This window comes from Patella vulgata, chromosome 7 (genome assembly GCF_932274485.2).
Source record: "Patella vulgata chromosome 7, xgPatVulg1.2, whole genome shotgun sequence".
NCBI classification, from domain to species: domain Eukaryota; kingdom Metazoa; phylum Mollusca; class Gastropoda; family Patellidae; genus Patella; species Patella vulgata.
The window spans coordinates 17533171-17560660 of record NC_065885.2 but is presented as its reverse complement, the minus strand read 5'-3'; the positions used below and the strand labels follow the sequence as shown (position 1 = coordinate 17560660).

The following is a 27490-nucleotide window of genomic DNA, read 5'->3' as shown; positions in this document are numbered from 1 at the left end:
GTGGTAATTAATAACTTTTCCAGCTTTTCAATTTTACAGGTCAGAGATAAATGCTAGTAATAATGTTTTCTATAAACACATGTTTTACATTTAAAGTAAAAATCTTTAGATATTATCTGAATATGATGTGAAAAATATTCCACTAAATTTTCTTTAATAATAATATGTTTATGCATTTTCTTTTGTTTCTAAGTTCTTTTATGTTTGAAAATTTCAGAAAACTTTGAAGAAATCTAGATTTCATTGACTGCATAACAATATGTTAACAGGAGACCTCAACAGCATTTGCAGTTGTCTCTCAAATTTTTAATTTAGTCTAATCATCTGTCAATAAGGACAAATAACTTGCAACATTACCTTTGATCCAAACAAAAAAAAACATGTTTAACTTCTGCAATTCTACATCAGTATTTTCAATATAGCCCTTTATGAATTTTTATCAGTATTACTTTATTGTATATTGGCTTTCCCGATGGTTTGCCACATCAACTTTGGTTCATGGGGCTCATGTTGTTTTGTATCTTTTAATTAAAAGTAATCACAAGAAATATCTGATGCATATTTACCTATATAATATTTCTTTAAAACTGTGATAGGCATGAACATAAACTTTACACATCATCTTACAGGTTTCAGAGAAGGACAACAAACTACATGTATTGTATCAAATAACTCCAAAATAAAGTTAGCAAAACCAGCCCAGCAATTTAGGTCTCCACCATGTTTGATTAAATGAGAACTTGAGAAAAGTTTTGTTTGGAAAGTAAATTGATTCGAAGGTAGTTACAACACACAATGAATTTGTTTAGCATCAACAAGACCTAGAGTGGGCGTGAAAAAACTCACAATTCAACTAAAAATGTTACAAGATCTTTAATTCTTTGATTTAACGATATTTGTTCAAAAACAATCTTATCGGGATTGGGTTAGTAAGCCAGAGGCATTGAGAAACATATGTTTAATCTTCAAGATCTTTTAAACCAAATCTGTAATCAAGACTTCATTTAGGATTTGAGGCATGAACTGATTTTAGGTCCCATGGTATGCTATTAGGTTTAAACATTTCTTAGAATTATACATTTAACACACACTTTCTATTCTCCATAGAGGCATAATAGCAAATCTCTTCCATTTTTTGGCTTATAAATGTGTTTTTATGGCCCTGGTAGCAAGATTCAATATGATCCATTGCTTTTGTGCTCAAAATATTAAACAAAAACTTAATTTCAGGAAAGTTGCACCTATCAAAATATTAAACAAAATATATTTTCAAGAAAGTTGCACCTATCAAAATGTTGAACAAGAACTCAGTTTAAAGGAAGTAGTATGGATTAAGATAGTACATACAAATTGAAATTATTTGATAAAATATGGCACGAAGCAAGTATTTACTGTATTTAAATGATATGGTATATACATGTATATATTCAAAATTCCTATTTGCAAATATTAAAGATAAAAGTGTCATAATCAACTGATAAGTGAGGCAGATTTCTGCCAAAAGTGATTTTTATGTATAAACATACAAAATCATAAGCTAAATATTACATTAAACGTTTCACAAAAAAGGCAAATTACTAATTTAAAGGCCCAAAAGTGCAGAATACACAGGAGCTGATAGATCATGAAATATCAATAGGTTGGCCTCACCCTAATCCAGTGGCTCACAATCATATATGATAATAAAATGATTAGATGCTACAATTTAGAGTAAACGATATTGGCAAATTTCATCACAATAATTAATAAATTACAATCGTCCAATTAACTATTTATTAGAAGTTGTAAGGGCCCTGCTGTCTGTACAATACCTTTCTGCTACAGGTGCCCTAAAAACATGTACCCTAGCAGACTTTGTTTTAATCAGGTTATATCAGTAAACTTCAAGAACAGGGTTCTAGCAAAGCCATGAAATTGGAATCACTATAAAATGGGTTGTATCAGTGGACTGTAACAGCATATATTCACTTTCCAATGTATAAGATATAGAGAACTAACCTGCTAGTAATCTGTGTATAATATTATTATCATCAAAACCACGATATCCAAATAACTCCATAATATTTAACTCAGACATTTTGTTTTCAACAACACATTCTTCAAATACTTTAACATTTTATATCCATGGTGAACAAACACTTTGTTTTTCCGATAATCTATATGAAACATCAGATTTAAATTCTCAAACCTTTAGCACCTTCACAAGATTTAACGTCTATTAGGTGACAATGTATTGACAAACAAATTCAACAACAAAATCAAAGCCTTCATTATATATGCTCCATGTGAAAGTGGGACTCTTCTTTTATAGATGAATAGCTAGACCAAGTGGTTACAAGACTTTAAAATTAAACATTTGGCTCCGAAGAAGTGATGAATTTCACAAAACATAACCACTTGCTGCTGTTAATCACAAAAAAATTACTCATCTTTCTAATTCACAAATGAGAAAGCGAAAACTTGAGATCTTTTTTGTAGAAGTTAGAATATAGATAACATATGTTTGGGATTACATTCATTAAATTTCCACTAAGAAATTACTGACATGATTTGTTGTTTTTTACTTTGACTAATAAAATATATATGACATGATATACACCATATTCATATATGAACACTGTATAATTAGTAATGAAGTCATTTATCCTTCCATCCATCAACACAACAATATCCACAGACAAAAATAAACCTCTTACAAGTCAACTCAACAAAACCTAAATAATATTACTATACTTATATCTATCTACAATATTTGTATACAAGTTAACGACTGAATAAATATTTTCTCACAAAACTGACGAGGGAGAGAGTAGAAGATGGTAGCCAGCGTGTTTCATGCTGTTTAATGGCAACCCCAGATTTAAAGATAATGTGAAAAGTTATAATGTGAATATCAGCTGTCAACTTTAGACAAGTTTGTTCAATAAAGTGATAAGATGTAAAACTGATGAAAGTTGTTTGTTTGCTCTTGGGTATTTATTTGTTTATTAAGATGGCAGATTTAGTTGTTAATCATAACAAATTTTATTTAGGACATTTTGTCTCAAGTTTCTGATATCATAACTTGAAATGAACTGATGTATTTCCCAGGGTGGTTAGCTTCAGTACAGTGTACTCACAACTACACTACAAGTGTTTTTAAAATTTAAATGTCTAATCATCTGTGACATTAGATTAGATTCTACTTTGTATGCCAAGAATATTTGATCTTCTGTTTTTAACCTTAAAGGTACATTCTCACGAAAAGTATAGGACAGTTATTTCCAATAAAAGTGTGGCAAATTTGGTATATATAGAAAGTAGAGACACCCAATCTTAGTAAAAAAATACTGGATTCCCTGAAAAATCACACAGTTTGTACACTGGAATGTATCTATAAATTTTGCTGATTTCTATCAGATTCTTTAGCAAAATCCTTTCAGTGCTGTATTTGAAAAATGTTGGACTTTGTAGATACGGGAAGCTATAAATTCATAGAATTTAATTATGTTTTTACTCCAGCAAAGACTAGACATCATTTGTTTTATAAATTAATAACAAAATCACCACTTTAAGATTTCTGTTTGTATTCAATTCTTTAGCAAGAGAAGCCGTGCCTACAGGTAAATCTAATTTATTACCTAGATATCTGTAACCTTAATCTAGATACCATGTAACTAAAAATAATCACTTCTTACACTACAGGTGGAAAGTGTTTCCAAAGTAAATAAAATAAAGAAAGAAATGCCAACTAATCAGTCTAACTTGATCTAATACAATCCCAACAGGCCCATTCGTTACTCTAGAAATTACAGTAATCATCTGTGTATTGGTGTTATTTGGAAGTTCACAAAGGTAACTGTTGTGAAAAGACGAGCAGCGTTTTCCCCCAAAAATGTAATCTTTTCAAATTGACTGCAATTTAAACAATATGAACTCTATAATCTGGGTCAAAAATAAAAATGTTGATCACATTGGATTTGAGATGTTGATTTGTCTGTGGGATTATAATCTGTCTTCAGTGAAAATTATACCTCTGAGGATCAAGTCAGTGATGGGATATAACTAATTTTGTGTTCACAATCAACACAGTAAACCAATATTTCAGCTAAAATTACTAAACAAGTTGATTTCTGCTCAATCATTCGAAACAATCATTTAATTGAATAGAGCTGTCCCATCACTAACCAAAGTAACAATCGGATCAACCCAACTTGATACTTTATGTTATATCTAAATCAGAGGTTAAAGATGCATTATGTAAGAGCTAAATCTGCCAAATACAGGTTTTATTTTTGGTTTGAAATGTTATACAAATTACTATTTAGACATTTATTCACATCACAAGCCTATAATCAACTCTCTTTACTATCGGATGCCACAGATGTTCAGATGTAAACGGATTAAAATACAATCGCCATCAGACAGCTTTCAAAAATTAACTTTCTCATTAGATTAATTAAAGGTGTAGGTGATACCGAACCAAGAAATATTTCTACATCACATGATGGGGTTGAGATCAGGTTCAATGAAATATAATTAATCCCAAAGGAATAATTAGGATAAATTTATTCACAGCATCATTAATGAAAGAGTGACTCATTACTTCATGCCTTTGAATTGTCATCATACAAATGACCTATAGCCCGTTCAGACGCTTATTTTTAAACCAGTTCATAATCGCTGGGGTTTTTAAGACAGCATCATGTTGCGTTCACACGTACTATAAGCCAAACCAGTTTAACTATTCGGTCGGAGGTTAGAGTTAACTACGCTGGGGTAGCTTCATATTCTTTATTCGTTTCTCGCACCCTTTCGATAACATTGGCACTGTCTCAACCCGATATTTTCACAGGAATGTGACAATGCGTTCTGTGTAGGCTCAAAGCAAGCTGGAACCGGGGTTTTTAAGCTAACCCGTTCAGACGGCTAAGATGAACCAGTTTAAAATAAAAAGCCTTCTTGAAGACCGGTCGTGAGCTGTTTTTTTTTTAAACTGGTTTATTTGCCCCACATTTGCGTCCAGACGCTTAAGTTAAACTGGTTTAACGATCCCCAGGGTTTTTAAACCAGTTCAACTTAAGCGCCTGAACAGGCTACTAGACACTGATAATGCCATCTGAAGAGTGAAAACACAACAGTAAACTTATTTAGGAAGTCACACAAGTAAAGATTGTTCCTTTTCTGTCCTGATATGTCATTTTAACATTATGGAAGCACATGCAAATTACAATATTGTGAAGGATGAAACTCTAATAGGAATATCAGTTCGAAAATGTTGTGTATTACAAAGATATGTGGCATTTAGATTTTATCAATCTAAAGCTGCTCGCTATGCAATAAGCCCACTGCCATTTTGTTGTCCGTGAAACATTTATTGATAGGCCTTTTTTTAAAATCTTGAATCCAAGCCAGAACTGGCACTGGTATTTTGATTTTGTTTTCTTAATTAAATGTTAAATAATCTATCTGAGTACATATTAACGTGAAATAAGCAGTGAGAAATTTTATATTTTAGTAAAAAATGCAAATGGTGGATAGGGACTTCAACTTTTTTAAACTGTTGTATAAAATGCTATTGGTAGGGTTTCCTATGGACTACTGGTAGGGATTTACTGTGTTTATCATTAAAACCAAAAAACTGATCCCTCAAAAAGCTGGATGAAGCACTTGTGACATGAGAATTTAATCTCCCCCAATGAAGTATTTAATCTTCTAAAATCTCTACTCCATCCATAAGATATGAGAATAGTACCATACTAAACTGTATGGGTATTTGTCAGTGGCATATGTTCATATAGACAGCTAGTTACTGAGATGAACAGCTTCTGCTATCTGGCAGTCATTATAATAAGATGAACTAAAGGATTTACTTGATACAGTTGATGATAAACTTTATCTACAATTTCTATCAAATTCCTTCCTTTTACTCTCCTTTCCATATACTTTGACTGGATTCCATGAACCATACAATATGCCAAATACATTTGCAAAGAAATAAATCAGAGAAAAGAATATTCTAAATTATCATTTTCAAATTTGAAAACATGTTCACTTGAATGGGCCTCCGCAAAAACTGTTGAAGATATTCTAACACCACTTTCTATTTGTAAAATTACAATGTGGATATAAATATATATTTCTTATATCATACCAATCTGACACTAACAGGTCACCATAATCTGGTAATATGCCAAATACTAGATTTAAAGGGTAATATTTTCTTTGGTTCTTTAGCATTTTGAGAAAAAACTCAAACTGTTTATAAATAGTGATACAACAAAATCTCCATTATTTGGTTACAGATTCAATGACAGAATCTTATGTTGTAGTGCCAGGGAGGAGGGACGCATGTCTTGACCTCAGAATTGACATGTACAGGACACCATGTAACACATTGGTAGTTTATCATACAGGCATTTACCAGATTTGAGCTCCCCTACCAGTTTGATTTTTTGTGAGTTAAATGGCATTATTCCAAACTTGACTCCACAAGAGCAATGTTGATATCAATGGGGTCTCAAAATGTGACATTTTGGGGTGATCCACACCGTTCTGAAGACCTACAGCGGTATTCGAGACCCTGATCATTGACTGATTTAAATTACTGTGCTTTGTGAGCACAGTACGAATATCCTGTCTTCTTTTTATCATTGGGTTATTAAAGATTACAGTATGGTGTTAGTACTTTATAAAATAGATTGTTCCTCAAACATTGCACCTAGTACTGTGTATTAGAATATTTCATACCAAAGACTTCCAACACACACATGTAAGGTCCATATGGTAAGGCGATGAAAGCCATTCAACAGAATTTACCAAAACATAATAAGATACCCAAGATGTTATTATAGACAGGTAACAGTTATATCAACAGACTGAATCACCATGTAGTCCCTTGACACATATTTACTTACTATCATATGTAGAATTATAGGAATTACCTGTCGGTAGTCACAGGTATCCTCAGAACACCTGTACATATTGAATCCATTAGATCACACATAGGGGTCACATCCCCTGTGCACGAAAAGTTATGATTTAATAGAACCGCATGTACATGTACAGTATTATCACACAGTTCCCAAACAAAGCACCTGTAGCACGTAAATTCAAGACATTTTCACTGGTGCCAAAAAGGTTTTAGGAAGTATTGTACAAAGAAGGGTATGCTTACTTTTCTGGAACAACTGTTGTAACATGTCAATGAGGGAATACCTACTACCTTCAAAAATATTGAATCTATTTCATTTTTTACCCAAATGTTTCAGCAAAACTATGATTTAATGTCACTGGAGGAAGGGTAGTTGTAAAGAAGAGTGGTGTGCATTAAGCTGGGTATGTTTACTCTTTCTGGAATAACTGATATAGTACCCTTTTAATAAATCAGATGGCCCTTCTGTTTCTATATTCTTACAAAATAAAGATAATGATGATAGTGACATCATCTTTGTATAGTGCTCCCCCAAGCTTTAAAACTGCCATGTTTTTAGTAAATCAAATAAACTATGTTTCTACCCTTTATAATAGACAATGTTCTGATTCTGCCAGTGATGTCATCAACACACTGTGGAGGTGTATAGAAGTTTTTAAAGTTAATGTTCAGAGCTCTTATCCGTATCTATGTTTTGTGTGAATATAGAAATAGGTATGACCATCTCCTTTAAGGGCAACAAGGCATTCTAGGTATAAAAAGTCCTTAGCATGGATATAATTCTGAGGAAGACTTACCTGGTTTCATTTTGTTGTTCATATCAGAATCGCTGACAGACCTTTTTGTTCCCTCGTTACCCTTACTTTGTCGAGGTAATGTACTATTTCCATTCAATTCACCACCTATAACAAAGAGCAATCATTATATTATCAATTAAAGACATCACAGGTAAGACAGAATTTCCAAATGCCATGTTCAGAAAGTGAAAAATAACCTAGGATGGATTATTCAAGTGGCAGTGATATTAAACCAACTCCACTACACAGTCTGAATGGCAGATTAGATTATTTCTCCATGTACAAACATTACAATATAGGGGACGGATTGTAAGTTTTCAAAATCAAGGTTTTATTTTCATAATGTCTACAGGATAGGAGATTTAAGTATAAACAATGATAATGTTTATCTTATTCTACATATACCCTACCAGGAATTACTATGATTATCCATACAATAATAACCCAAACAATTTGGTTTATTTCTCTTTATAAACAGAAGATTATGAAGTAACATAGGGCTTTGTTCTTCTCTAGTTATTATTATTTCACATTAAATTTATATCTTTTAAAGCTGCATGTATCATGCTAATAACATTGAAATAAATGTCTGGGAACAGAAGATAATGTCAAATAGTCATTCATTAAAGACTGATATGAAATTTAAATTTAGGTTGCTGTCATGAGGCTCTGCAACTACAATGTGTGTGTGAGGAAAAAAGAGAGAGATTTCAATGTATTCTAACCACAAACCACAGGTGTTTTGAAAGGGGGGGGGGTCTTTAGCAGTGTGGAACAGTTGGTATTACACATCACATACCAGCAGCAAGGGATAAACACTGCTGTACATGCTTCAATGATAAACCATATAATGATTTAAGTGCAAGCATTAAACCACTGGGTGTCAAAATAATAATGACAATGATTTAGAAATTAATTAAAAACAATTGAAAGTAAACACTTCTCAGCCGTTTACAAAATCATTGGCACCATTTATTAAGAACTGTTTTTTACTTAAAGCTATAGGTTATCTGTAGTTAATTACTGACGTGTCAGTGATAACATTGTTTTACTATCATGTTTTAGATTTACCCTTCAGCTAATTCTCTAATTACTGAGGAAGAAACCAAAGATCTCATGAACCATGAATGCTGGAAGTTTAGTTGCCAAAAATAACAGAAAACCCCTCCATGGAGTCAATTTAATTAGACCTATTAATAGATTTGATCTTAACACTTATACTTATAAAGAACAACAAAAACAAAAATAATGGTTTATGGAACCTGAGAGAGTACTGGAATTTATATCATGAATTGTATTGAACAACAAGTGCATTCATTTTTTCATGTATGAAATGAAATGAAATGAAATGAAATGGGGTTTAACGTCCTACTGTTCTGCTCCTAAACTGGGCTAATGAAGACGGGCATACACCATACAGTGTGCTATGAGGGAAATTTGGCCGGGCAGCGGCGCTACGGTCTACTCTTATATCGAATTCCAACTGCTAATGTGTACACGGGACCTCAGTTTTTCGTCTCATCCGGAAAATCTGGTAGAAGTTTCTCGGCTAATGCAGGGATCGAACACCCGACCTCCAGGCTAGCGAGCCAGCGTCTTACCCACTTAGCCACGTGATCCCCCTATTTCATGTATGAAAAGCAGCATCAGGTGTAATTATGATCAAGGACTGAACAGTGCAGTGGACACTTAAGGCCAACTTCCAGGTTCTTTATGATTAACAATGTCCATGTCGAATTCATGTGCTTATCTTTTTGATTTCTAGCTAATGGTTAAGTCTGGTGCGGTCCTTCAGTACTTACTATTATAGCTCCTGGTAGAAATTATTGTGTTTCAAATGGAAGTATACCATTTTACAATAACAAAAATATATACAACCCTTTATTTTAAAAGATTAATCATTAAAAATAATATTTTACCTGGTGAATCTTGACCTGAAGAACTATTGTGTTTACCAGATATCACAGGATTTTCATATTGAGTTTTCCGATGAACATGACTGAAAAAATACAAAAGAAACACTATCATTCAAAGACCATTTCAAAAATATTCCTTCCTTCCATCAAATCCCAGCATCAAAGACATACTGCATGTATCTTTACAGCTATAATAATGTTTTGAAAATAATTACATCTTCAGAGAAAATAAATAAATTGGTAATATACAAAATTTAGATCACTCATGTTTGCAATAATTGTCAATTACTTTAAGTATACCTATATCTAAATAATAGACACAACAATTTGTAGTACACAATATAATTGTTGGTATCAAAAAATGGTTAAAGTAGCTATCAAAATATGGTAAATGTAGCTATCTATGGTTTTTAAATAAATAAGAAAATAAACTCACTCGATAAAATAGGTACCAAAATGTGGATCTTCGACTTTCTCCCAGCCATATGGCAGATCTGTAAAATATCAGAGAGATATAATAAAGTAAAGATACTAGAGACAGGGCTATTTAGTAGATGGTGTATTATAAACATGTGGCATTAGTAGCTTTATATATATTCCTATATAGCTATGGAGGTCTACTGTGATCTTTACTCACACCTGTTCAACCTCCCCACCTTTATAATATACATTAATCTATACCTATCTTACTTATACCATCATACTATTCATCTTCTTGCCATTATACTTTCTATAGCCTGGTGCTCTACCCTCTCACAAGCTTTGATTTATTTCTCAAGCTTGATGAGATACTTAATTTGTCCACTTAATGAATAGTTGCAAATAATTTTGTAGCAAATAGCATTATTTTTGTTAAAATTTATTATAATCTGTTCTAAATTGTTAATGTATTTTTCATTGATACCTTTGTTGTGTGTGTTTTATTGTTATTATCTGTACAGTTTTTTTTTATAATAAACTAATATGTTTTAAGTTTATTTTTTTGTTAAATTGTTATTATCTGTGTCCATTTGTAACTTGGTTATTACATTTACATTTAAATTACAAGTATTGTGTTGTGTTAAATTTGGTATTATATGCATTGTTTTCTTTTACATTTGTTATCTGTGTATATATACTGTTATTGTCTGTATTGGCTTATTTAAATATGGTTTGATTTTGTTTTTTCTGTGAATGAATTGAGTTTTGTTACCTGCCATATTGTTTTCATAAATTAGCTACTTTGTCTGTGTATATATTTTGTATTGAAATCATTATTGGGTTAATTCTTTTACAAAGTGTAGATTTAGTAACTGTACTGGGAAAACATAGGACATAATTTTATGAAATACAAGTTTTGCTTATTACTATGCTATATTTCAATATCCCTCATATCAGTAATAAACAGTAATTGTATTGCATGGGATTTGGTCCTTTCTACAAACTATAGTCTGAGCCTTTTTCTATTAGACAATCAAGAAACAAATTATCTGCAGAGTCTATTGTTTCTTTGGTATATGTTTTTCTACCATGGCAGCTGTTGAAAGTTTATATGGTGCTTAATGTTGCACACCATTCTTTACAAGTTTACATGTCAAAATGCACCTTTATTTCCATCATCATTTCCATCATCACCATCTTGAAGTCACCTCAACCAACATAAACACCTTCACATGTATGTGTGTTCAGTGATATTTTAATCTTTCTTACATGCGGCTGACGAAAATAAACCACCTACTGATATCCTATAATACCAGTGGTGTAAATACGTCTTCTCGCTTCATTAGAACTCTTTATGATGCTGTGAGTCATCAAATACATTGTATTTTTTCTAGTCTAGAAATAAACTTCAAGATACCATGACCAGAAATTACCAAAACATCCTTAAATTAGGAGGAACTGCCAATAGCTTAAACTTTACAGAAAGATAATAAATCTTCTTGATTTTGACAATCGAAAGTAATGTTAGAAAACTTGAAGGTTCAAAGTCAGTGTTTTGTTTGCACCAAAAATAGTTTTATGTTCATTTCCAAAACACCCGATGCCACTTTCCTTTTGGCACACACACCCTTACTGGTAGATTATATAACTGTCTATGTTTTATCATGGTGTCTTTTGTCTATCTATGTAGTTTGATTGCTCATTAGAATCAATGTTATAGTATTGTCATTAAATGCGAGCAGACACACCCATTACTACCATCAATTCATGTTAACTACAGATTTGTATTTAAAAATTCTTTAAAAATTAACAGTTCTGGTATCCTTTCATTTCTTAAAATCAGACAACAAATACATTTGGAAATTTTCTGAAAGCTTCCAGACGTTTTTTCAATTAAATGACAGAATTATGAACAGTCCTTGGCCTTTTTTTACATACACATAAACAGTGATATATGAGTTATATAACGACCTCAGTCAACCAGCAGTTGCTTCTCATGTTGCCGAGAGAATTTGTATGCCCCACCCCATGGAGTGTCACTATCAGCTGTTGTGTAAAATTAACTCTCTGGATGACTGTTGAAGATATTTTATGTGTGTCTGGGGAATAAAAGTAAAGGTCTTATGTTTCATTTTCTACTTCTGTAAAATGTATACACACTTAGCTGAACCAAAGCAGGTCACATTAAAATTGATAAAGAAAATTCTTTAAGTCAAGAGCACACGATGCACTTTTACATGTACCAATGCAATTTCTGACATAGCTTATGCTTATTATGAAACAGATTTGTAGCTTTTTCAGAAGCTGTCCACCAGCTTAACCAAACCTGTTTATTGGATTGACAAGCAGAACAGGTAATGTAAGCAGTGGACAGATTCTGGTATCAAGTCACCGATTTTTTATTGACAAAAAGCAAACTATTTTGTAAATCACAAATAAAGTTTTTTTTAATACTACTCATTTATTGTGGTGGAAAAACAGATAAACAGGATTTTTTTGGGTATGTGCTTGCCTAAAATAATAGAAAGTAATAAATAAAAAGAAAGAGCAATATTTTAAGTCTTGAATACCAAGGGGAGTACAGGATGTTTTCTCAGACCATCTGATAAAATCAAGTACATTAATAATTCTCCACTGAGCAACTGATATTTATCCAGTTTTATCTGCATTAGGATCAGGGTTGATACGGTGTCTGATATTTTCAAACAATTTTTCTCTTCATTCCTGTTTGCAACCAGTATAATCTTAAAGAATTCTGAATTGTTAGTAAAAGACTATTTTGCAGTTAAAAGAATACAATTTGAAATTATTAGAAATAACCACTTCTTAATCTTTATGTCAGACTCAGAGCCTATAAAATGGCGGCTCGGTGATCTTAATGTGCATTGTGTTGGTAGAAATAAGCTTTTTTTTAAAGAAAAAAAATATTAAAATCCTATCTGAATTGACAGTAGCATGTGCACAAACATATCATAGATTGAGTTCCAGTGTTAACATATAAACATGCGATGTTCTCTTATTTATCTTATAGCTTTACCTACACAGAATAACATACACAGTTTACATTAATCATATGTTGGCATAAAACTTACTCAACAATTACACTTTTACAATGTAGTAATTCTGATCTATTTTTTTTTATTGTGCATAATTAATTTGTTCAGTTTCATTACTTCACCCAAATCTGTTTATACAATTGGCAATATTTGATCTACATCTGTTCCTTTTAGATCTTGCAGAAAACATTGCTATCATAAGTAATTAAATTAATTTTATTGAAATCCATTTGTGCCATCTGCCCTTATGGGAATGTAATTGGCACCGACATACTCAACTGTGCATTAAGTTAATTTGTTTTGTTGCAATCAAATTCTAAATAGTGTTTGTATAAAAAAATTGGCTGCAAAAATAACAATTAGTTAATCAACTCAATTCCAATACAATTCCTGTCTGTTTAAATTTAAAAAAAAAATATTTGGCAATAAAGCTGGTACAAGAATTAGACCTGACTATTTAGGCTTTTTTAATTTCTTTAATTTTAACTTGTCTAAAATCATTACCAATTACATTTAAATACTTAATTTGATGATTTGAAAATTCTGTTGAGATTTGAAAATTTGTTCTTTAAAAGTTAAATGCCTCTTAACGATTTTTACCACATATAAACAAAGTAACAAAGCATGGCATAATAAAAATGTTCTGAAATCAAATCTTAAAAATAACCCAATAAAATAATACACAGTATTGTTACTGAGAAATTCTATATTGTAGATTGCTTGCTGTACATTATACAAGAACTAAGCAAAAATAACTTAAAACGTCCAATTTCACAAAAAGCCAGTCAACCAGAAGTTTTGTTAGAGACAAAGAACAAAAGTTAGAATAACATATTTACAGTGCACAGATCTACATGTATGTTTATACAAAATGTTGGCTAACAATTTCTACAAGAACACTGAAGATAAGTCACGTCTAAATAGATTTATCCAAGTTTCTCTAGAGTAAAACAAAAACATTACTTACGTCCAAGTCCCTCACAAAAAAACAAGAGAAAGAATCAAATTAGGTTAGCCGTCTGCTAATAAATCCCAGTAACAGAAGTGAACAATTTTTCCACCATTTTGATTACAAGCCTGCCTCAGTTTCTTTATCTATCCTCGATATTTGATACTTGGTTCCAAGTTCTGCAAGAACTCTGGTCGCTCAAGTCATTTCGGTGTATCATGTAAGTGCTAGACAGTGCTACTATGTTGAGATATCTTAAAGAATTCTTGCAGAAATGGACCACTATTTAAATCCCTTTGTGTGATGTAAAAATTACAAGATTTCATCTGCAACTACAAAATACTGATGAAGAACTAATAATAAAGCACAAGAGGCATTTTCAATAAGGCATTTGAACATTTCGGCCCCAAGAAATATAAATGTCAATATTAAGAAATTTGCAGGAATTGCCAGACAGAACAAGCAATTTCTTTAAACATTAGAACTACCGGGTATAAGAAAAAAAATACCAAACTAAAAGAACTTTGCAGGAATGGCAGTTCTGGAGCCAGTTTTTAATCCCTGTTAATACAAATATTATGTGATTTATGGCACCAATATTATATATTTAATTACATAATATAATCAAATAATGGTGTAGGCATAGGTAAAAGGTAAATATTTATAAAGGTATGGTAGAAAATGCTGTTGGCTGTTTAAGTTAAAGGGTGGGATGGTAGATCTATATATAGAATAATTCCATGGTGTGTATTTCTGCTGTAGTAAAACATGATGTAAGTCATAAACTATACAATAATTACATGTAGGTGTGTATATTACAGGTACATATATACATACCCGTATACATTGTACAATGCCTATGGGGCTTAAGAACACAAATCATTTACAGGTAATCTCATAATTGAATTCAGTTACATAGGTTATCCCCAATTTCACAAAATACCACTAACAAATGTTGGTTTATATATGCAAATCGAACTCCAAAATGTAAACAAATGGCATAAATATCTAGCCAAAAATTTTCAAATCAAAATATCGAGCAGTTTGATCGTTGTATATGATAAGGTACCAACCTTGTGGGTTTTTCAAGGTTCTCCAATATTCTTTCAATGTTACAGACCCACGCCTGGCACACAAAAGAATCATTCTCAAAAATATAATTTTAAAATGACCTTGTTTTTGTTGTGTGAAAATTAAGTCCCATTTTCACTCATAAATAATGCACATTAATATAATCATCTATTTACAACTGAGACATAAGAATTCCATATGCATGTAAACATAAACTAAATTCATTTTGTTTAAAAAAATTGGAATTTAAATTAATGTGTAAATATATAAACGATATATAAGATTAATACATTTGGACATTTAAATAACTACAGGACTTTCTTCACCAATGCATCTGTTTTAATTTAGCCTGTATTTTAAAAAAAAAATTGTCTGTTTTAATCAAAAATTGCACTTATTATAATAATATATTTATAGTTTTTGTTTTTTTCCTTCACAAATATGTAAAATACTTACGATACATTTTTATATATCAACTCCTTTTTTTCCTGTCATATACCTGACTAATTATCAGTATTTCTGCTAAAATATCTAAATCAGTGGCATTAAAAAATAGATTTTACATCATGAAACACGATTTATGTCAATTTTGATCTATGATCAGTGTCAAAAGCTCATTTACTGGCCTAATACACTCATGATAAATTAATAACTTCTGGAATGTCATCTCTTTTTTATTATTATTATGACCCTAGAGGTAAAAAAAGTTAATGAGTCTATATTCATTCATATGTATCATTCAGCAATGATTATAGTGAAATACACTTTTTATGGACCTATATTATTGCCAAACATATATATACAGAAATATCTAAATGTTTCTTTATAATAATGTGTACTTGTTGACAGCAAAATAAAAATTCAAAATGCAGTATACTCAATGCCCCACAGAAATGAGATTATTGTGCAGTGAGATTACTCAGGTCAATGTGAGAATTTATTGCTGTTAGTGGTAATTCCCATAGAACTGGCTATTCAGATTTAGAACTTGTATATACAATGTATGCCACACATTATGTAAGTTTAACTGCCCTTTTTTCTGTTGGTGTAGGGAGGTTGGATGGCCAAATGGTTAGCATGTGCGCACTGTATCATAAGGTCTGTCATTGAGTCAACTGTCATGGTTTCGATTCCCCGGTTGTACGTGACAAGGAGTAAGGTCGCCTGTCCAGCCTCATGGGTTTTCTCCGGGTCTTCCGGTTTCCTCCCACAACTAAAGATCCCTACACACAAGTTAATTATTGAAATAAAATTGAACCATGTGTTAGTCCCAAAATGACCCAGTTTGTGTCAAGTGGACATTAAACCCTATTTCTCTCTCTCTTTTTCTGTTGATGTGTTCTTATTAGCAATATATTTTGAGAAACCTGAAGCTGTAATGTTTATATATATTATTCAGAAAGGAAATTAAAGAATTACTTAGTGGGTGTGTATCAACTGGATGTAAGAAATACATGTAGATGCATACAGAAAATGTAAAAGGTCAGTAGCCACTTTCCATCTGTGTTGTTTGTAAACATCATTTTATATACAAGGTAATTCAGTTCATTCTATAACTCTGACATTTTCAGCAAATGCATGTCACACTTCAAATCAAACAGAGGTGGTTACCACCCACAATAACAAAGGAATTATACCCAATCTGTTTCACAGACAACATAACAATGCAATGCACCCTAACAGCAAATAATCATTTAATTAACAGTAATTTAAACAATTAAAAAAAAAAAAAATGTACCCCAAGATGCATAAATGTTTATGTTCATTTATTCTAACAATCTTAAAATAGATAGAGAGAGAGAGAGAGAACTGGGGTGTAAGTCGACTTGACACAAACTAGGTCATTTTGGGACTAACATATGGTTCAATTTTATTTCAATAATTCGCTTGTGCGAAGGGGTCTTTAGCAGTTGGAGGAAACTGGAGGTCCAAGAGAAAACCCATGAGGTTTTACAGGCGACCCTACTCCTTGTCATGTACAAGTGGGGAATCAAAACCACACCACTTGACTCAGTGACAGACCTTTTTATTAACATGCGTTAACCATTCGGCCATCCACCCTTAACCTTAGAATAAAATAGACGGCAGCATTAGGATTAATTCATATGTATAATTTTTTTACCACTATGCTTTTTGGAAAGACTACTCTTTTTTTTAATCTTGGGTCTTAAATCTTCCTCCTAAATGAGATTTTAATTTTACAAAAATGTTAACATAAGTGTTTAAACTCACCAAATATATTAGCATCCATGACCATAATTAAAACTAATAATCAATCCAACCACACACTAAGAATTCCAGGAAACATTTGCCCCTAGCTCCCTGCTTGTAACCTTTGATGTCAGTAGTCAATCAACCCTTAAATGAGATATATTTGAACAGCTCCCTATTTCATCCTTTGTAACCCTATAAATTTATCTGGAACTTATCTCTCCACTCTAATTCCCTAGTAACATTTAACATCAAACCCTATATAAAAGGAGAATTTTAGGATTCAAAAATCTTTCCACTTCACACCCTTCAAACTTATCTAGCAGCCTCTGAATTCCCTAGTAACACCTGATCTATCAGTTGTCAGACTGACCCTACTGACCAACTGCCCTCAGAAGATAATCAGTCCAGAAACTGTAGTCACTCATGGGATCAATAAAAGGGGTCAATTAATAAAGGAGTAAATAAACTACTAATGTGTAAACCATTTGATTTAACACCCAATCAACAAGGCGTTAATGTTGACACAATAACATCATTAAACAAGCTGACAAGTGTTTGTTAAATGGAACATCCATTATAATAGTGTCTTTTTATAATCTATTGAGGGTCATAAATGGAGTGTCAAGGTCCTTTGTTTGCAGTCATAAACGGAGCATGTAATACAAAATATTTCAACAATAATTTTCACAAGTTTCAATGGGTTGCTATTTTAGAATCAATCTCAAAATAGATTACACCTGTCAATAACCACCTTGGGGTCAAATTTTGGTTTTACCAGACACAGTTCTGTTGGTTGCTATCATGTTTCAAGACAGAAGTTTAGAATTACATTTGGTTGCTTATTCAGCGGAGCACTTTTCGGAACCACAATGTAAAATAATTTTTTGTGTCAAAGTATATTTTCTATAATTGATTCAAATACAATATCTAAAAATATGTTTTATTATTTTGACGAAAACAGGAACTATTTTTGTTTCAAACTTTGAATTGAACTTGCAAAATTTATGTTTTGTTTGTAATAACTCTATTTTCTTAATGTGAAGACACGGTATATAATTTCTTGTGTTACTAATGTTAAGAATAAATTTCGGGTTCAAAAAATATTTTATTATTAAATTAGTCACAAACAGAGCCTATTTTGGTTTTAAAATTTTGATGTGAACTTAAAAGATATATGTTTTACTTGCAGTAAACTATTTTCATAAAGAGAAAATACATTCATTCACCATCTGTAATTATCATCTCTTGAATTACTGGAGAATGGAAGATGGGGGTTTTAAAATGGAGTTATTTCCCCTGAATTGTTCATGCCCTGTAATCATTGATAAGCTTGAAACCAAACGTCCAAACCAAAATATTTCTAACCATACATAGTGTATTTATGAGCAGTATATACAAAGGATAGCTTTGATACAAAATTTTGCTGTATCTCAAAGGCCTTTATTAATCAATGGAAGTATCCCTGTCCACTTGAGGTTATGAATAATGAAGAATATGGCAGACCCGACATCATTATCTATGATGAAAAATATCAATTTCATTAAATGTTGATCCAATCTATTATCATGTTAATATCATCAGATAGTATCAGTTTGTGAATGCAAAGGTTTTACATTTCAATTTCATCAAATTTCTCTTAACAATTACTTAGACATAAAAATATAAAATATGGCACTCAACCTGATTACATACAGAACCCTAAATTCTTGATTCAAGAACCTTGAATAACAGTGAAAATCATCATTGAAACAAGCCAATAGTTTGTCAGTAAAATGGGGACAGTTTTATTTAGTTATTTGCAATTGCAACAGACAATGTTAAAAGATACAATGTCCTTGAGTCAAAATTCTAAGCTTAACAGGATCCAAATGTTCTCAATTGTGTTCATATACACATGTGTACATGTAGGGGTACTGTCTATTCCACATATTCCAATTGCACTGAACAGAGTAATAGATATTCAAACAATGTCCTCTAATCCTCCAATGCTCACCTGCCTTCCATGTCATGTATAGACTTATGTTCGAATTCTTAAACCTAACACTAAATTGAATTGGTCCATCTAAAAAAAAAACTATTTCAACATATAAAGCTTCTTTCTGAAAGGGGATAATATAAATAAAAGTCATAAAGTAATTTTCAAAAAATGAAGTAATGGCTGTGAGTTCCAAGACTCTTGATAATATTGATAACTGATGATGTTTTTTTTTCCATGCTTTTGTACAGGGAACAATAATTTTCTATCACAAAATACCCATGGGCAGAAGTTCCCGACTTCTGATCACAATATTGATACCATACCCTTAATGATTAAATGATTGACAATGTAGCTGTAATACGATCACAGTACAATTCTTTGATTCTCATGCAACCTCCTTACCATACCATTTCATTATTCCCTGTCTCTATTTCATTACAATAAAACCATTTCATTATCAATGAACAGGGTCTGGCTTGTGGTGTATCTGTACAACATTACCATAGAATTAATCGATCATGGGGGAATCTTTAAAGGCACAAGGCATGCTATAGCTATCATTAATGTATTATTGCTGTTCAGCCAAAAAATTCAAACACGTTAAAAATGGAACGTTTCATGCTATGTTTTTCTGCATTGAAATATCTAATGAACTTAAAATTTCACGAATAAATGTTACTTCAAATTTTCAAGCATATTTAGAAATTAAAGATTAGTCTGATAAAAGTAAAAAAGAACATCATCTTCCACTTTCAGCTAGACTTTTAAGAGATTAGGTAATGGATATATACATGTGATTCTGAAAATTTAGAAAGGACTTCAATCGTTCTATGGTAATTTTAAAGTCTGAATATAGTAATTTTTTACCATTAACACTGCCCAAAAGAACAAAATTTATATTTATAAGCTTTACTACAGAATGATTTAATTCGAGTGGTTGATAAAATCTGTCAGTATTTATAAATTGCTTTAAGATAAATCTGTCTGTATCAAGTACACTAAGAATTAATAGACCGGCACATACCAGTACCTATTTCTGAAAACTTTAAAATTGATTAGTGTCTGTAAATCAGTGCTTATCAGATCACCATCCAAGCCTAAAATTTCACCAGGTTCCTTTGGACACCAATATGCAGGAATCCACTAAATCTTAGACTGCGTTCACATTGATATTAATAGAAACAAAGATTTGGATCAATGTTTGCGTTCACACAACCAGGATGGAAATTCATGTAGACAGACAAAATGGATCAGTCTCTTTTGTGAAACAGCACACAATAATGTATTGTTGTCATCCCATTCAGAGTCAGAGATCTCTCACAACAAGCAGTGTACCCCTGAAACATGGATCAAGAAGGAACCTTTGGAATAAGATTCGAATAAACAAAAAAGCTTTTTTTCTCAATATTGATGTAGTTTAATTCCTATCAATTCCAATTATTTCTTTTATTTACTTGATTGAATAATATTTCAATTTATTAAATGGAGTTTTAAAATATGTTTATAACCCTATGTCACGTCAAAGAGTGTATGTATTATTAATTTGTAATGACAGGCACCCAATCCATTTGTTATTATATGTCCACCTAGTATTCAATTTATATTTATCTATCTAAATGAATAAGCCTGTGGAAATAATGGTGTTAATAACCATGTCAATCATTGGGATTGCTTATTTGCTTTCCACATTCCACAATATTGCATGTTCGACACCAAAAGGCACCTGGTATTCACAATGAGAAGATTTTAGTAAAGGTGGTAGTGGAATGGGCAATCAAGTAAAGTATGATACTAAAGTTTGTTCTTACAAATTATTAACAGATCAGGATTTTACATTGTTCTAAAACCTGATATATAAATCCAATTCAGAAGGGATATAACTGTACCACTTTTACTACATATACATACATCTCTGTAATCAATTCTGTGATGCATTAGGATTTCATGTACTGGTAGATATATTTATAAGTATTGTGTATATCTCTTATTCTTATCTCTAGATGAAAGATGTAGAACAGTGAGGCTGATTAAGATGCTCTAGACTAAATCAGGAACCTTGTTACCAGGTCATCTTAATCTTTAACAGAACATCTGTGCATGTAAATTTATACAATAAGTTAACAGTCTGATAACAAAACAGATTAAACACAGAACGTATGTATAATTGTCATAATCAGATGGATACTAATTGGAATTTTTTTAAAGATCAAAACAAATAATCTATTAATTTCCTTGGTTCTTACTTTGAATTTCTGAAATGAAAGGGAAATATAACATTTGATATCACTAACATTTGATATCAATAACAAAAATGGAGTAAGACCAAGCCTCCTGTAGACACATGCGCATGTTTTAATACCTAGAGTCGTACTCTTTTTTTTAAAAAAAAAAGACAATCTAATGCTATACCAAATCAAAATTTGTTGTTAATTGAATGTCATTTAACCATGTATTGATTGTATTAATTTAAGTCATATACTGTACACCTCAGTATTTACTGGGGTTGGATATATGTGTGAATGCTTTAAGGGGATAGGATTCCTCTTGGATGTTCTGACAAGTAAAACTGCCATGAAGAATTAGAACTCAAAACAAAAGACATGGATCAAATCATGTTTTTTTCTATAATTTCTTAAAGATACATTATGTAAGATTTAGATAAAGAGCTGCCTGTTCTTGTTATAAGAGTTTAAAAATAGATAATGCAAAATGAATATACTGAAAATTTCATTCAAGTAACTTTATTCTGAGCCAAGTTATCACAGTTTGTAGTTTTGACAAAGAGGTGTACACCGATTGTTTATTATCGTAACCACGGTACTGGTATATTCAAGTCTTAGCCTTCAAGTCTTCTCCATTTCTAAATTAAATCATTAAATGTCTGAACCCTTGTAATCTAGTTAAAATCTCAAGCATCCGATGGCACCAAGAGTTCATTATGGCCTTGTCATTTTAATAAATGTCTAATTAATAATTTATATAACATTTAAGGCCTAAAGGAAGACCTGCAATTGGCAAATTTAGCTCTTGAATACTGTACAAAAATGAACCTTTTTTTCAAAATCCCAGTAAGAGAACTAATATCAATCAAGAATGCTGCCAGAAGAGATTATGACCCTGTTGAACATATAATACAGAAAGTCTGAACAAATCTTTCTGGGAGTGACAATTCTCATGAAATATCAGTACTAAATTCAAACACAGATATCAAAAGAGAGATTTGTAAAGTATCAGTATTAGATTCTATAATAGACATCAATATTGATCAAAAGGATTAATTGAAACAAACGACAGTCACATGATGTTTGTCATTTATACGTCAACATGGTCACCGAACCACTGGTCATATGATCTCAACAAGATTTATACGTCAACATCAAAGACGAAGGTCCGGCAATCAATGAAGTAACTAAACACTTGAAACTTTAACCTAGAATTACCATATTGATGGTACATGTAGCTTTTATCATCCAGCAGAAAAGTAGGAAGTTAAATCTGATTTCGTTTCAGTTTTCATCAAGAATCTCAATAGAAAAGATCTTATCACTCAACAACATAAGACTGCAGTCACATATCTAATAATTTTGATTTGTATGCATAAAATTATTTTGCATTTACGATTACTCCTCTTTGAATTCAAATTTCTAAAGAACCTGTTACTTCTAATCCTAGTAAATGTAAGTGATTTAGTGACTTAATTCATAATTTGTAGTATTTTGTAGTATTTCATAGTAATCTGTTAATATGCAAATGCAGTTCAATAGGGTGTCAGACAACTATAACCCCAAATTAGCTTCTGATTTGAACAGATGTGTTTTTGAGTGTCTTGATGAGAAAGACTACAGAACACGTTAAGTTGAAGTGTACTGTGTGTCCCTACGGATTCCCCTGGATAATAAAAGTTTAGTTTGTTGAAAAGCCCATAGCTGTGTCATTCGTCACACAAGCAACAAGGACAGCCGTTTAGGTCCAGGGAGATTTACTGGGATTATCAACACATAGTCTTAAGATGCTTGGACAAAGTCCTCTATTGATTAGATTCAGAAATATTTTGATAACATTAGTATTTTTGTTATTCATTGATAGAGAATGGACTAAGATATGTAATGTAGTCTTGATGAAACAGATAATTGAAAGTTCTTCACTGAAAGCATTAGAAAATAAGAAGCGGTCATCCCAAACAAAGAAATCCAGTAATTCATGGGAAGAAACTTGTGGGCAGAAGAATAGATTATTTTTCAAATAAAAGGAAAGGAATTGGGTTTAAATCTCTTGAACACAATATTTCAGTCATTTTGAGACTAACAGACTTACATTTAACCAACTTCACCGCAATGCTTCGAAAGGGTAAATAGTTTGATCTATTAGTCATCGAAATCAACATTCAAAATTTATTTTGACCTAAATGAAAGAAATTCAGAGCCTTTTAACACTAAAGGCCAATACCATCTAATAAAATAGTCCTATTATATAACCATTCCTTAATTAAAGGTCACCTAAGCTAAAAAGGACAATCAGATAATAGCGATTGTTAAAACGACTAGTATCTGATGTCAAATTGAGCGGTAATAATACAATCATCTAATATTAAACGAACTTCAGTAAAACCCTATTATTATCGTAATCACAATCAATACGCAACAATCATTGGACATTGATTCCTGTTTTATCATATTAATACATCTCCCTTCTCTATTATTAGGTCTTGTCAAGATGTCAAAACATACGGTCAACACGCAATCTACGTTGATCTGTTTCCGTTAGAGGATATTATTAAATGAACACGATCTCTATTATTATGCTACGGAATAAAGTAAACGGGTAATCCTATTAAACTACTTTGATCAGTCATTTAACTATTATAGAAAATTGGCTGCCACTGATAGTAGCTCTCTCAGGTGTTTCATAAAGTAGAACTTCATTTATTGATAATTGGGTTTCCATGTTTGAATGTTCGTATATACGACAAAGCTTATGTAAAAGTCAGTGCAGCTGTAGAGTAAAATGTTTGATTTAAATCTTACACATTTTTTGTAAAATCAGGGGCAAGTATTCAAGCTATAGCATTAAGAAAATCCAGGAAGAGAAAATCCTAATAGGTGTTCCCTATAAGTATATCCTAACAGTATATTAGGTCTGAGAAGGACATTGTGTTGTATGCTAAGCGCACTTTCCAAATTGAAAGAATTGATCATGGAATACTAAACCAAAAAACTTGTTCCTGAGGCTTTTCCAATTTTCCAACCAGTCTGAATATTATGTAATTGAGATTTGTAAACGTTGTGTATTCAAGATTTGTGTGTATCAAAATGGAACTACCCTATATTCCTATACTTGCAGTCCTAAACAGTTCCAAATAAATCTTGTTATTTTGATGCACAATCACTTTAAAACTCAAACGTTTATAAGTTCAGAAATGCTATATAGATTTATAGAATGTCATAGCATATTAAGTGTTTTCATCATGATATGTTATCTACTGTGATAATTACATTAAACAGCGGGTTGTATGGAAGGCACGGACGCCTGATTATAGCACGTGCATTGATATCCTCATAAACAGATTAAGATCCTAACCCATGCAAATAAATGCAGTTGATTCATCAAAGGCAATGCAATATTGTTTTCAGAATTCCTTTTCAGCAGAGTAGGAGAATTTTGAAATTTCAACATAATAGATTATATTATATAATACTAGAATACTTGTATAGATACAAATGACTATGTTTATTACACTGCAACCAACAATATTTCACGAGTTGTTTTCAAGCAAAAATCAAGTTTTCTAGTATTATATTATGTGAAATGCTAAAAATGCCTCCCAAGGATTAGAACATATTATAATAGATTATGACCACATAACTGATACCTGAAAGATTAATACTAATTTTTTAAAAGGTGTAAGCATAGTTGTCTTAATGGATACCAGAACTGCCCCTTTAATCTAATATCATCCATCAAAGATGCATTTAAAGATATAAATGTATTATAAATGTTGATAAATCTATAAGATTTACCAATAAATCGGTTAGCACTTGATTAATCTTTTCAAAGTTAGTAAAAACTTGGTGAATAAATTCCTTTTCAAAGTAAGAAAAAACTGAATAAATTTCTTTTCTAGTAAATGAAAATAATAAATGATAAAATCATTGAAGGTTGAAGTCTGTTAGATGAAATCAATAAAAAGATTTAAAAGATATAATTCAGCATAATGTACCTTTCACCAATAAATTGATTATATATATTTATATGTATTAAAGTTACGACAACTTCGACAAGCCAGATGATAATTCAAATAAAAGTAAAAAAAATATGGGTGCAGAATTATTATTGCCTGAGACACATATATAAGGATGGCGGTATGAAATCAACAGAATATAAATTTCAAATTTCCATTAGTAAAGTTAGAATAGATTGATCTAGTGGACCAGAACTATTTTGACTACAAGTACCTTTGATTATATATGTAAGGTCTTAAACTTTGTTCTTAAATTCTATTCTGGCATGCTGATGCTTTTAAAACTATGGTATCAACAGATCAAATGAGTGCTTTTGTATGTGTAATAAAATGCTAATGCAGATAATATAAATGCTTCATACAAACATAATGAATTTCTCTTTGTGTGATGTTTAATTTGAGTTGTGTTATACAAATGTTCTTTGTGATTCTTTAAAAGATAAATCAGTACTTGCTTTTGGCAATTTAATCAATTTTTAAAATGTGAAGAAATAATTTAATATAAAAAAGAAAACACCTGCCTGGTAGATGATAAAACAGCGTCTGACATTTTCCTTTTGTACAATTTTCACATTTTCCCTGTCCGGCTTCCACGTATCCAGGAAGTGGTGGAGGGGGTAGGGCAGGCTCCTCCTTGGCTTCACCGATTTCAACTTTTTGTCTCATGGTTGAGGTTTGAAGAAGAACCATTTTAAACACAAAGTCAAAAGTGTTGATCAATAATCAATTGATGATCGATAAGGTTTAATTGTTTTTATCACAGTATTTATTCCTCAGACAGTAAATAAAATCCCAGAATTAAACGCACATGGTGTTTTCTTCTCATTGTTCTAGACATCCAGCTCAGTCTCATAACAAATGTGTTTAAAGCCATTTTTACAGAATAAACACCTTTGAAATCACAGCGGATGGCTTAACTGCACACCCAGACACAATGAGTATACGGTAATAGTTAAGTGGCGTATAGCGTAGATAACACAGGTTTAAGCAGCTATAACTATCCCTTTACAATATTCAAATAAACATAACAGCTCAATGATACGAATTGTTAAAACTTATAATGTCAATGTTATCTTATTTCCTAAAAATATCTTGGTAAAGTTAAATATATAAACACTTTCTGAAAGTTTAAGTTTGCACTGATGTTGTCAATTCAATAATTTAATTTTGGATCATAAAAATAACCCATAATTTATATACAGGCAGTATAAATAGATAAATAAATAAATAAATAAATAAATAATCCACTCGTCAAATCAAGTTTCTTTACATAACACAATCTTCAGTTTCATCGTTTTTCTTTTCTACAGGTCAATAAAGTTCTGCAATCTAAATTTACAAGATTTTGTTTTCTACAGTTTGCTTCAGTTTCTTTTATAAATGTAATGAAACTTTTTGTCAGTCAAAAAATCATGGATCTAGTGTAAATAATTACTTGCTTCAAACTTAAAAAAATCCACACTTTCTTTTTCTAAAAATATAATCCAAAGTTTCCTCTGTATCATCTCATATCGGCCACAATGAATTAAACTAAATGTCTATATCAAAGTTTTTATGTACAGCATTCCAATTTTCCATCAATAAAGTACATGTCGAACTGAATAGAAGCTGAACACACCGATTAGAATCTCATACACATTTAGAAACAACATAAGGTTTGTGTCTAGTCCAGTCTGTCAGTTAATCCTCACTGTTCTTTTGGTAGTACATATGTAGTTTATTCAATATAAATGAGTGTACAGTAAGTAGGAATTGAGTACACAGTTTCTCGGTATTGATAACCACAAGAGTTGAGTAACAACCAACTAACTTCAGCAGACATGCATGCTGTCAAGTTTTAAAACGTTAATCAATACTGATCAATTGAGCTTTAAATTTCAGGTCAGTACAAAGTACTGGGTAAATACTGGTTCCATTTTTAGGAACTGGTGGTTTTTT

General features: G+C 31.5%; 1 protein-coding gene across 3 annotated transcripts in view; it reads right to left on the bottom strand.

The window, feature by feature from the left end:
* The window catches only part of LOC126827721 (membrane-associated guanylate kinase, WW and PDZ domain-containing protein 2), a 118887-nt gene that overhangs the window by 33818 nt on the left and 57579 nt on the right, over window positions 1-27490 (bottom strand). For all 3 annotated transcript variants that reach the window (XM_050557209.2, XM_050557210.2, XM_050557212.2), the window contains exons 6-8: window positions 10063-10120; window positions 9630-9709; window positions 7711-7815 (exon numbers count right to left, since the gene is read on the bottom strand). In XM_050557209.2, coding sequence (XP_050413166.2) covers window positions 7711-7815; window positions 9630-9709; window positions 10063-10120 — 243 coding nt within the window. The remainder of the gene's footprint in view (window positions 1-7710; window positions 7816-9629; window positions 9710-10062; window positions 10121-27490) is intronic.